The following is a 13,969-nucleotide window of genomic DNA, read 5'->3' on the forward strand; positions in this document are numbered from 1 at the left end:
ATATATATATATATATTCTGTAATGTCATGAAATCTAGGGATAGGAATGTCCCTGCATTGAATTCTGCTTTATTGCATGTTGTAAAATACATGCAGAGGTGAGGGACATGTTGTTGCTTGGTGTGGAGAGGTGGCAGCATTGGGGTCTCAGCACTCTGCAGCATCAAAGCTGACCTCCTTCACCTGGGGCTCTTAAAGGCCTGCTCGATGGTGCCCATCTGATGTGATTATTGAATGTTTATTCCCCTTTTCTCTCATTGTTAGTGCACTTAGAATGATTAATTACGCCAAGCCCTCTTGCTGACATCTCGTCTCACTCGGGGGAGAAAAACATGCTCTCCTTGCTCCTTCCCCTGTCTCTTTCTATCACTCGCTCCCTCAGTCCTCTCCATTCAAATCAAATTCAATTCAGAGAGCATTCCATCTGCCATCACGACCACTATATAATAACAACTACAGCAACGGTAAAACAGACAACAAATAAATAAGAATGCCCATAAATTGAAGGAATAGTTAAAGTACGGTTTAACCCAGACTACTCAGTAAAACATAATAGGATTTTATGTAGGCGGCACTTTACAACCTTCCTATATATTTCTATACCCCTTTGTCCATCTCTTTTCTCATCCCTCTGTCTTTGTCTCAGCTTCCTCAATCTGATACAAAGCTGCTGAGTTTGACATTCAAAGGGGTATCAATCAAATCACTAGACCACCACTTATCTTCTACATCTGCGGTGTGAAATTCTTGACACAGGAAAAGCCATTTTATTCAAATAAACCTGTGTCTGTGTTTAAACATGCATGCTTCAATTAAAATGCTTTGAACTGTCTGTCCACTATGTAAGTAATTCATTTCAACACCTAAGCATCCGCAGATGTTCATCCTTTAAACCAACTGAGCAGCCAAAAGGGAAGGACAGTACCAGCAGGCGTGCTGTCTGCATTCAGATGTAGCCACCGAGTTGCTGCCACCTGACATGCTGTTCACGAGCCAACAGATTTTGTTTGTGATCTGTTCCATTATCTTGACAAATCTGTATTTTAACTGCTTACCTATAAACTATACATGTGCCAATTTTCGGGAATGCATTATACTGTGGTAATGAACATGCACTGTATTGATATCATGGGCACTTAAAAGTTCTATACACCTTATTCAAATTGTTTATATTTTCTAACGGTTAAAATTTATAACAGTATGTATGCCGCATAAAACTTTGGTCAGCAAAAAAGCAGATGCGCTGAATGAAAATGCAAATTCACTATCTGAAGGTCATTGGCAAGTATAGAAGAGCAAAAATACAGTGGTTACCCCTGTACACAACGCAGCTGGGCAACTTTCTGTTTCTGACACCCGTTTGTCACAGAGATTAGAGGAAATCAAACAATATTTACATGTTTTCAAACAGCCTTTCAGATTTTTCATTTTTTAGATTATTATTAGGTGCTCATTAAGCAGCACCAAATACATAAAAACCCCTTAAACATTTTACACTTTTTTTTTAATGTGTAAATTTTAGGAGTAATTTTGAACTAAAACAAGCCATAACAGAAAAGATTAAATCCACAATGTTGGTTGAAAATTTTCTGATTCTGTATTACTGTTCTTTATAGTTGTGTTCTTTTGCACTTTAAGCTGTATTTACTGTAAATTATTAAAGTTATTTTTGTTATTAAACACTCCAAAGAAAGTTATTAAAATAAAAACATAATACATTTTTGTAATGCAATTCAATACCATAATTGTTTCAGCAATTATCATGATATGAAAATTTGGGTAACACTTTATTTTGCAGTTTTTTTGTTACTTTACATGTACTTACTATAGTAATAATAGTAATAAATACTGTAGTAATAAATTATGCATACTTACATGCAACTAACCCTAAAGCAAACCCTAATCCTAATCTTAACCCTATAGTAAGTACACATTGTTCATTAATATTACTCAGTACTTAAATGTATAATTACACTGTAACAAGGACACTTGAAATTAAGTGTAACCAAAAGTTTATACCATCACATGCCTACCATAAACGTAAGCAGAAAACTATCTTTTTTTTCCCATTCAGGCTATAGTCTCTGCTGTAGCTGAGACAATGCTAAGGTAATTTGCATAGGATGTTTATATTCTTGATTGAAAATTAATGTGTTTATGCATGCCATAATTATATACAGTCATGGCCAAAAGTTTTGGCAGTGACAAATTTTGTGTTTTGCAAAGTTTGCTGCTTCAGTATTTGTAGATTATTTTCCCACATGTTTCTATGGTATACTCAGTGGTGTATAAAGTACCTGAAAGCTATACTCAAGTAAAAGTACAGATATCTTACCAGAAAATGACTTTGGTAGAAGTTGAAGTCACCGTTTAGAATATTACTTGAGTAAAAGTCTTAAAGTATGTGATATTTATTGTACTTAAGTACGAAAAGTATTTTTTAAATCTTAAACTTAAAACTTATTCCGTACTTAAGTATTGAAAGTACAAGTACAAGTACAAGTACAAAGTACAAGTAAATGCAAAATGAAAAAGAAGCAAAAAAATATATATAAAAATGTTCATACACAGCTTGAGTAGCAAGATTGTGTTCAGTTTTAACTTTTTCTTCCATTTTGTATTTTTGGGTAAGAATAAGAGGCACTTCATCTGGTACTTAGTGTCTTTCATTCCAACATAAGAAAACATTTCTGGAATCTGCATCTGAAATAGCATTTAGATGTATTTACACAGTTTATGTATCTCAGAGAGGACATGGATGCATTTAAACTGCAGTTACAAATACATAAATAGGCCTAATGTTTTGTTTTTAACATAAAAAGTTGAATACTGATATTTGAAATAATTTAAAACATGAAAAAATTCGAAATGTGAAATTAAAACAGCCAGTAGGTGACAGCAAGTGACTGTTAATGAGTCACTGAGATTCAACCGATTCATTCAAATTACTGATTCATTCAGGAACAAAGCATTTGACTGTTAATGAGTGAATCACTGAATAATTTATTGGTGCAATATTCTTTGTAGCAATTTCCTTGCATGTGAGTGATGATGACGTGCAGCACGTGTTTCTTTGGAGGTAACCATTGCTAACAAGAACACAATGATTGGAAGCGCTTCTTCCCTCCTTTTATAGCAATCAGTCTGCTCTTACAATCTAATTAGTATGATAGTGATTAACCTGACTAGTTCTCATTCACACTTTCACATGTGCTGCTGATATGATTAGTCAATCAGTGTTAGCTGGTCATTTTGTCTCAGGATCCAAAAACAGTGAAATTAGTTTTTTTGTGAAAAGTTCATTTTTTGGCAAATTAAGTTTTAGCAATTATTTAAAATGCATCTGATCACTCTACACAATAATCTAGAAACAATGTGAACGAACACCACAACAGCTTAAGCAGCAAACTTTGCAAAACACAACATTTATGTCACTGCCAAAACTTTTGGCCATGACTGTAGTCTTACTTAGTTAACATCCTTCAGATGTTATTTGGGCATTAAAGAGGGTACAAGTGCGGCGAGTCCTCCCTAAAGCCATCGAAAAGGAGGAAAGACAGCTTCCTGGATTAACACTGTGTGTCGAGATCTGACAGTTTAATCGCCACTGCTTCCTCGGAAAAGAGAGAGCTTGATAAGAAACTTGAAAAAGAGGATATCGTCATCATTAATATGATTAATTTTGCCAAGTCATATCCCTTCATACCCCTACCAAGGTTTCCAAGATCCTGCTCCTGCATTATACATCTACATCTTTATCATTTGTCTTCAGTGAAGTGCATCGAACAATCCCTTCTGTCAGATTTTCCTTGGTGTGAAATAGACACATTCTGTTTATTAATCCTAACACTGTAATTCTCCACTCTAGCACTCTTTCTGCCATCCTTCTAGACAATTACAGGCAAATGACTGTGATAAAATAACACAGCATGTTTTAAAACGTAATTAACGGATACAAAAGTATATCACATTTACTTATTATGAACATCTAATATTATGAGAAACCTGGCTTTCTCATTACCCCTGTTCACTTTATAAGTGCAATAAAGGTGATGGAAAACAATTCACAATTGCACAAACGACTGATATTGGAGGCACCCTCTCTGTGCCATGAACATTAAATTATAAATAGTTTATATTACTGCAATACTCGGACACAGCTCTATTATCTGTGTGCATATAATGAACACCAAAGGTCTGTTACCATGGCAATGACTGGGAACAACAATCCATTTAGTGGGATTGATAAAAAGCCAAATGGAAAAAAAGGATAAAAGAGAGAGAAATAACTGCCATAATATGGGTAAAACCTCTGATTACATTTACTGCATGTGCTCTACTGAACATTAGCCTGTGTTAAGCCTTTAGCCTGAGGTAGCGGTGGTTATTTAAAAAAAAAAAAAACACTTAAAAAACATGATTACATTTTAGTGAAAAAGAGGAGCAGGCAGGTCTTGGGGCTTGGGGAGCAAAGAGAACCTCTGATAAGGCATAAAACTAAATGGATATTCCTAAACATCTGCAAGTTCTCATGGCATGGCTCAAGGCAAAGCACCCTCAGATTTACAGCTAGTGATAGAAATTGTCATATGATTCTGCATCTGATCTGGTTCCTTGATGTTTTTATTAATGATTCACGGATACGAAAGTATATCACATTTACTTATTATGAACATCTAATATTATGAGAAACCTGGCTTTCTCATTACCCCCGTTCACTTTATAAGTGCAATAAAGGTGATGGAAAACAATTCACAATTGCACAAACGACTGATATTGGAGGCACCCTCTCTGTGCCATGAACATTAAATTATAAATAGTTTATATTACTGCAATACTCGGACACAGCTCTATTATCTGTGTGCATATAATGAACACCAAAGGTCTGTTACCATGGCAATGACTGGGAACAACAATCCATTTAGTGGGATTGATAAAAAGCCAAATGGAAAAAAAGGATAAAAGAGAGAGAAATAACTGCCATAATATGGGTAAAACCTCTGATTACATTTACTGCATGTGCTCTACTGAACATTAGCCTGTGTTAAGCCTTTAGCCTGAGGTAGCGGTGGTTATTTAAAAAAAAAAAAAACACTTAAAAAACATGATTACATTTTAGTGAAAAAGAGGAGCAGGCAGGTCTTGGGGCTTGGGGAGCAAAGAGAACCTCTGATAAGGCATAAAACTAAATGGATATTCCTAAACATCTGCAAGTTCTCATGGCATGGCTCAAGGCAAAGCACCCTCAGATTTACAGCTAGTGATAGAAATTGTCATATGATTCTGCATCTGATCTGGTTCCTTGATGTTTTTATTAATGATTCTTTAACAATATTTTTGATTTAACTGGACTGACACATTGGATGACAATTGAGCTAGATTATTAGATTAACATCAACAATGACACCACCGCCTTCTGTAAAGCCATAATTGATGAACTTTGCAACATTGACATAGTTATTGAACTAAACTGAAACAAAAATGAACTACACTGATCTGAATAATGACACTATTATCTTCTGTAGAACTGCTTTGAAACAATCTGTATTGTATAAAGTGATACATAAATGTGTCTGGACTTAATGATTTTTTAGATCTTTTTAGAGGCACCCATAAATGCAATACAATAATTGAGCTTAACAATATAGTACACAACAATACTAAACAAACAGTGTGTTAAAATGTAATTCTTTTATTTTGATCAAATACTATCTCATAATTTGTTAGCTACACATTGTCATATGAACAGTGGATAAACGACTCCCATTTAAGTCTCACACTTGGTTGTAAGCTGTATGCATTTGATTCACTAATAAAAATCGTTTCATTCAGAATCATCTGTTCAGCAAACTGACTACACTGATTGCACAAAATGTCTTTGATTTACTAAAAAGAACTGACTCAAGAGTCAGTCAAGAGTTCAGAAATTGGACTGCACTGGCTGAGCTGTACTGTATGTTTTTGATACCACAGAAAAGAGCCGACTCAATAGCATGATTTGTTCGGGAATTGGACTACTCTAGTTGCACTAAATGTCTCTGATTCTCTAAAAAGAACCGACTCAGAAATTGGACTACACTGGCGTAGCTATAATTTTTTGATTCACTGAAAAGAAACCACTCAATAGCATTGCACTGTCTTTGATTCACTAAAAAGAACAGGAGGTTTTTGATAAAAAAAACGCTCATAAGAGTAGCTGTGTTGTGGCACCATTTTGTCGTATTGCAGGAGGACTTTTAGGGGCCATTCACGCTGAATGCGTTTTTGCCTTCCGCTCTGGAACGCTTTTCCATTGTTTTTCTATGCAAACATATATTATTATGGTATCAGTGGAAGCATGCACATGCATGAACCATTAACAGAACATCATTCGTTTTTGGCATTATTTAAAAAATGGAACCAGTTCTCAACCTTATTCACAGTCCATGTGCCAAGATGTCCAAAATAGACCACATCGTTCAGCATGACTTCTACTTTCATCTCACATCATTGGAGTAATTTGCACTCTATTTTTGTGATTTTCAGCATACATTAACCCAATCCAGCGCAGACAGTCTTAGTTTTCTTTGCATTTGCCCATGGATTAGTAAAAAGGGTAATAGCTACTCGGAAAGAACCATAAAAATGCATATCTTTGGGGTTTGTCATTGTTATTGAGGAAATGGTAAAGATGGAAAACATCTTTAATCTGACACACACACATAGGCTCACCTGCAGTGTCTGTGTACACCTGCCACTGTTTCAATGATGAAGCACTCTCCCTCATTCAAACAGAAGGCCATCTCCTGACTGTCTTGGCACGGCTTGAAGAACTCCGAACGTACGGTGGAGGTTGTGGGGGCAACTGCATTTGAAAGAGACACATTAAATACGTTTAATCAAATGAATCAAACACTAATAATCCATGCATTTCCATAATGTCCATTCCAGTGATTAAATTACATCTGAGTGATTTCTCAATATTATGACATGAATGGTGTTAATTGAATCACAAGTTGAAGTATGATGGTTTCACAATCACTCCACTGATTTCAAATGAGCCCATGTGAGGACCAGAAAATGTTCTAGAATCTATTATAGAGCTTATATAGGGTATGAGGGTTTAGTGCCACAGGCCATCAGAGATAATAAACCTCATGTAATAAGCTACGACAGGGATTTTTCAAATATTTTATGGCACTCTAGCTGTGAGGGACAGTTTATAAAAACTAGGCAGCTTTTACTGCAAAAATGTATATAATTACATATCAAATAAACATATTATTAGCAAATATATGTGTGTGTGTGTAAAAAATATATGTATAACAAAATAATTATATTGTGCAATAAACTATTATATTTAATTGATACTGTATTTTTTTCGACCCAACATTATGGTACTCATATTTACTCATGTAAGTACTAGATGTATTAACTTACAGCTATGGCTGTCAATACCATAAAATTAATAAATAAAATGAATTATATTTTAAAAAATTACAATTAATTATTAAAATAGTTATGTATAATGTGTTTATTATTTACTAAATAAAATTACTTATGACTGAGACCCCGTTTGAAAAATCCTTAGCTACATAACTATTTATTCTAATATAGTATCGCACCATCAATTTTATAAAGGCAATAATCAAACAAGCTGAAACAATGTCCACTCTCCCTCTTGTATGAAGCTTTGAGAATTCTGTTTGTTCTGATTGCTCTCTTCAACTAACCGGGATAAATCATATATATATATATATATATACACCTGCTTTATCACAGAATAATATGTAGCACTTAACAAAATGGGGACTATAATGCATTGTCTGTTTAATATATTTAATTAGTGCTATTTATGAATATAAATAACTCGCTTAACCAAGACTGAAGCATAATGAATCAGCATGCTGGTCAAAGCTAAATAGTCTGCGTTAGCACCTTCCTGTTGTTGTGATGATTCACATATCAGGACTGCTGTTTATAAAAGACCGCCTGCACCTTTTAATCTGGATCAGAACAGGGTTAGTCTGAAGAATCCGGTTCCTCTGACCCTTCCTTGCTTTCTTGACTTCAACATCTGCTGTGTTGTTAGCAGTCACTCTAAACACAAAACCCAGGCCTGCAGCACCTGGTACATGTTTACACCATCATACCGCCACAAACCATGTCCATAAGCAGAAAACAATGCACTGAAAGCATGCACACACATAATCTTCCAGACATCTGCCACAAGATGAAATAAAGCAGAGACGTTCATAAGCGTGGCAAAGACGCTGCTTCCCGCTCGAGAGCTACATCTGTAGTCTGCAGCTGCCAGCAGAGGAGGCAGTGCAAGCATGCGTCCTGGTCAAATACAAGGCAATCCAAATAGCACCAGACATCTGCAGTAACACAGGAAAGGTCAAATCAATCTGTTGTTCTCACATATTGATGGATAAATCTTAGGTCACTGGTGCAGAAGACGATGACGGATTAGAAAATTGTTGGAACAAGAAAAAGAGAACAAAGATACTTCGTTCGTTTGAGAAAGCTGCGATGGATGACTCCATTACGTGGAGTCACACGGTAGCCAAAAGCAAATGCTTTGCACCATAAACAATAAAATAACAGCGCCAAATGCCTTATCCTAGCCCTCAGACAGCAACCCACTGGATTTTTCATATCCTCTTGTTCAAGTGTCCATAGAAACGGGCGGTTTTATGACTCGTAAATAAATAATCTAAGAAGCATCGATCAAATGACCATTGATCTGCACATTTTGTTGTTAAAACGGAGGATTCTGTTGGGTAAATTATTAGTCTAATTTTTCTCCAGAGTGGCGTTTCAAACCTGACTGGTATACTGCTGCTGACTGGCTAGTCGATCCGCAATCAGCAGTGTTTACTGTGTGACCCAGGACTACTTATGGACTGAATCTCTCACCACTACAGCTCTAATATAGATGCTCATAGAATCTGCCATATTGAGCCCATCCGCAGGCGAGGACTGGCAGAACATGCAATAATCATTGCACAGGACTATATTAAAATGAAAAAAAATATATCCCTGTATAATAAACACATGATCTCAAGGGGGAGGCGGAAGTGCTCGGTGAATTAATGAACATTGCAATCGATGCTTTGGGATTCAGAAGCACTATTAGTGATCAGCTTCATTTTAGAAGTGATCATTGATGAGTTTATTAAATCAAAGGTGCCAAGCGCCTGCAGAGACAGCACTGAGGCATAGCACCCACAATGCATGCTTTATTCTTTTGCTTTCTATTGACGGGTTATTGAAACATAACGGAAACCGAGAGCACGTGGGCGACGACCCCCACCATCCAGCCTAATTAAGTCTGCAGGGAGGTAACGATTTCCTCTGCCCACAACGGGCTTTGCTGTAAAGACAAACTTTTACAAATGTGACAAAATGTAACGCCGGCAGATATAGAACAAAGAAATTAATAAAGATGACCAAGCAGATCCCATTCTCCGAGTTTGCCATCACCAGTTGAGGCCATCAGAGGAAAAAAAACGAGCACATTCACACTGTGCACCTGCGCGTTGGGACTCGAGAGCGATCTCTGCACATCAGACACTGGTTTCATGGCCAGCTCATGCATGACATGATAATTGCTCAGCTTCTGGTTATTTAGTGATAAATCCTCCCCTCTTGTTATTCCCAAAATGGTTTGTCATAACATTTGATTCATCCCAGTTGCTTTAAAATTAGCTTTTTTTTTTCTGGAAGGCAATCTACACAAGTAAGTCCCTTGATAAGGTGCCTGAGAAATCCCTGAGGGTTATTTGTCTGAATAGATGGTATGTAATAAGCTAATGGACAAAAATAACATGTCCACCCTTCACGCATGCTGAAAAAGGAAAATAAATGAATAAAATTCTGCAGTGGGAGCTAATGTGAAATTGCAGCTTATAATTTCAAGTTACTGTAGTTCAATTACATTGAAGATTCAGTCAGCTAACAGCACTCAATATCTATTTAAATACTTAACCATCAGATAATTTATTTTATTTGCAATAAGAGCAGTAAAGCTGTTTAAATCTATCCAAAGATACTGCCACTAAAACAAGAAAACGCCTTATTTTGTGTCTTTAGACTTAAAAGAAAGTAAAATGTTGTGTAGGCATCTAGACTGGGACTTAAAAGAGTAGTTTAAAATGAATTGTTTTCTGAACTGGTTCATTTAAATGAAGAGTCCCACTAACCATATCACTGAAATGAATCAGACTTTCCCATGCTTCATGTGAAAGAGAGAAAGAGTAGGCATGTTAACGCATTTGATTAATGCCTTAGCTACACAACTCTAAAACAAAATATAATACTGCAACTGTCTATATGTGTGAACATGTATATATTCTGAGCCAGAAGAGCAAAGATATTTATCAATGTAGTCGGGGAGACCAGGAGACCAATGTAGTCGGGGAGACCAGGGGCAATTGTAACGCACAAGATTTCTTCAATAACATTGATGACACTTTTCAGCATACGCTGTATTCAGTAGTGTTCTCTCTCTGCCTGAGAAAAGCAATCTTGTCACTTTATATAAAAATCTGATGCCCATTTTTATTTTCTGCTAAAGTTTTGATGCCTTTGAGTTTAAACATTTGTCTTCTTTATCGATAGGTTGTTGGTTAAAAGTTGCAAACACTGTAGCTGGCAGCTACCACAGAGTCTGGGCAAATGCAACAACACTAGTTTTGAAAGAAAAATTTAATGACCAAATTGAAAGTGTTCATAATGCACAATTAACACTATTTCATTTAAACTATCAAGAGTACTGTTCTACTTAACTAAACAATTACTTTTAGTAAAAAAAACATTTTATCAAATAATAAGTACCTAGGTCCAACTATGACTGAACACAAATAATTTCTGACAGCTAAAAAAATTTGTGCCAGAATAAAGGAAAAAACGGTTCAGTATTATTAGTAAGTATTAATGCAGTATGATATTAGTACTCTGAGGTGTGCTCTCATGTGAGGTGAAGTGGACGACCACTATGACAGGGACAATTGGTACACTCTCTCTCTATACTTACACGCACATGCACACACACTAAAACACAGCTGATACATTTGTAATAGCCTGGGAGTTCTGAAGAAAAAATTAAAAATGTTTTTGAAGTGCAATTGCCTTGGTCTCCCCTGCTTACAGCAGATTAAAATTGTTCAAGTAGCTTTGAATACAACAGCAAATCATAGGCGGTTGTTCCACTAGCCGGTTCTGCACACAATGTCTTATATTATGTAATGTATGTAATATAGCAGTTCAACAACTCAGCTGTGAAAATAATCAACCAATTTAAAAGTCGCAGCAATCTCTAACTATAATTTATAATTCCCTGGTGTTCTCTTTTGGTTTCTAGTCCCAAAACACCCAAACAAGAAGAGATGAAAGGAAAAAAGATTTCAGATATTAAAAACTCTTTCACTATTAATCACTTCCCTATATCTGACAAACCATGCATATCCATGTTTAAAAACACACATGCTTTCTGTCACAGCAGAGACAGCCATGCACATTTACATTTGTAACATTTTCCTGAAAGCCTTCTCGTAATCACCCTGCTCATTAGTGTGCTTATGCGCTGGCATATCTCTGGGGAGACACCAGAATGAGCAGAGATCTTCTGTGCTGTTTACTGCACTGCACATCAAACACTGCACACACACAGAGCTGGAAGGTCTTCTGGGAACCTGGGCTTAGCTTTCCCATCATGCACCGCTGCCCACTGCCCTGCTGCTCTCTCCTGAGTGGTGTAGTGAGGCAGGGAGTCTGTGTCTGACCGCTGAGCATACAGAGCTTCTGGGACACAAGCACCACACATAAGCCCCGGCAATTCTGTGGTGTTTTGCATATTTTGAATAATGTATGCAGTATGCAATATATTAGAATAAAGTATGCAGGAAACTGTATCTGGTCTTCACTAACAAAAATAGTTATTAAGAGCATATTTTGTGGGTCAAGATCCTGGATTATACAATATTTAGTTCTGGTCCTCTAATTTGATTGGACAGTGACATCCCAGGACAGCTGATATACAGTTCAACAGCACTGGGACGTTTCGCCATTTATATCACTTCGCTCATCCGCTGGTTAATAGTGTTTCAGACCAAAGTATGTGCAATGAGTGGCAAAAGTTGTGCACTTTTCTCTTGGTGTGATAATAAAAATTTATGTTATTCGGACCAACAACATGACTGTGAGTGTGATTTGGCTATTATCTAATGGTCCAATAAACAAGTAAATTTTGAGTAACTTACTTGTTAGACACAGTATTTCCAGTTATATTCTTTATTTTTGTTCTGCTAGTTCCAATGATTCAAATTTAAATTGATTCAATGTCTCTATCCTGAACAAATGCACTTGTTTCATTCTTGTATGAATCAGTGTTTTGAACAAATTGGTTGAGTAAATTACTCAATGACTCACTCTAAGACACTAATTTGTTTAATTCCTGACTGAATCAGTGTTCTGAACAAACTAGTTGAGTAAATGACTCAGTGACTCCGTCAAAGACAGTCATTTGTTTAATTCCTGAATGAATCTGTATTTTTGAACAAACTGGTTAAGTAAATGGCCCAAAGACTCACTTAAACAGTCATTTGCTTCACTCCTGAATGAATCAGTGTTTTGAACAAATTGGTTGAGTAAATGACTAAATGACTCTCCCATACAGTTAATTCCTGAATGAGTCAATGCTTTTAAACAAATCATTTTAGACTGGATGATTCAGTGACCCACTCCACACCATCTACTGGTGTAACAGTGTATCATACAGAAATAATCACTAAAAGAGTGCTGTTGGGTTGTTATATCAGCTCTCTTGAAATGACATTCAGCCAAATTCGTCAAAGTTGAGAAACAGAACTAGATGTTGTATAATGTTTAAATATAGGAGTATTGCTGCCATGTGGTTACTCAGAGATAAATTAAATGAACTTGAACTCTCTGTATGAGTTGATTTATCTCTTGTACACTATTCACTATGAACAGGCCATGACACAAGCCGCCTACGCACATGGTCACCTTTGACAGCCTCCACCTTAACTTTCCCTCTCACACCTACCCAGTGGGGCCACCTGTCATGGACAAATGGAGGTTAGTAGGGGGACTTGTGCGTAAAAGCGTATGCCTTTACTGTCAGAGGGACAGCGGGCTATGAACGCTTCTGCTTACTGACAGCTCATGATGGCTGTACACACACACATCTGTCACACAGTAACAGCACACCCTGTCCTTCACCGGTCAAGATGACAGGCCCTTGAGGCAACTTTCTGCAATAAGACTGTTTTCTGAACTCACAACTAGTGCTGGGGAGTGAGAACTGGTTGACATCTGTCACACAGTAACAGCACACCCTGTCCTTCACCGGTCAAGATGACAGGCCCTTGAGGCAACTTTCTGCAATAAGCCTGTTTTCTGAACTCACAACTAGTGCTGGGGAGTGAGAACTGGTTACATAAAAAAAAATACTGGAACTCAATGGTCTTCATGACATTCGGTTTTGTTAATGGCTCCTGAATGTCTCCATTCTTTCTCCGCTGTGGAGGGAACAGTGCACTAAAATACTCTGATAGTGTTTCCTGCACAGCAGGACTGTGCTGATACCAAATCTACAGCAAATGAAATGATGTTTTAGCTGAGTTGTGGCTTTCAGTCTAAACTTAAATTTGATGAGAGTAGCCTACTACGTCATGTACTAAAAGAATTGTTAATGCAGTTGTGACGTGTGTAGATTTTCAGATGTTAAAATATTCCCAGCTTAGTACATAGCCAGAACTGTAAGCAAGCCACTATGAAAACATTGCTCGTTTGTTCTCGTACCGACCCTTTTCACATGTCCGGCTTTGAACGGAAGTTAACTAAGCAGGGCAAACTTCTATAAATGTACACTGCAAAACTATAGCAAATATTTTTGTGTTCCATTTTTCCCCAACAGCATAAGAAAAAAAAGCACTAATGCATTTTCACAACTTCCCAAATG

General features: G+C 36.7%; 1 protein-coding gene across 1 annotated transcript in view; it reads right to left on the minus strand.

Moving 5' to 3' along the window:
• The window catches only part of LOC107689960 (pro-neuregulin-3, membrane-bound isoform-like), a 149,480-nt gene that overhangs the window by 48,966 nt on the left and 86,545 nt on the right, over positions 1-13,969 (minus strand). Inside the window, exon 3 of the mRNA XM_016488169.1 lies at positions 6,712-6,844. Within this exon, the coding sequence (XP_016343655.1) occupies positions 6,712-6,844 (133 nt within the window). The remainder of the gene's footprint in view (positions 1-6,711; positions 6,845-13,969) is intronic.

The sequence above is a fragment of the Sinocyclocheilus anshuiensis genome, unplaced genomic scaffold (genome assembly GCF_001515605.1).
Source record: "Sinocyclocheilus anshuiensis isolate Anshui unplaced genomic scaffold, SAMN03320099.WGS_v1.1 scaffold1541, whole genome shotgun sequence".
Taxonomy (NCBI): Eukaryota; Metazoa; Chordata; class Actinopteri; order Cypriniformes; family Cyprinidae; genus Sinocyclocheilus; species Sinocyclocheilus anshuiensis.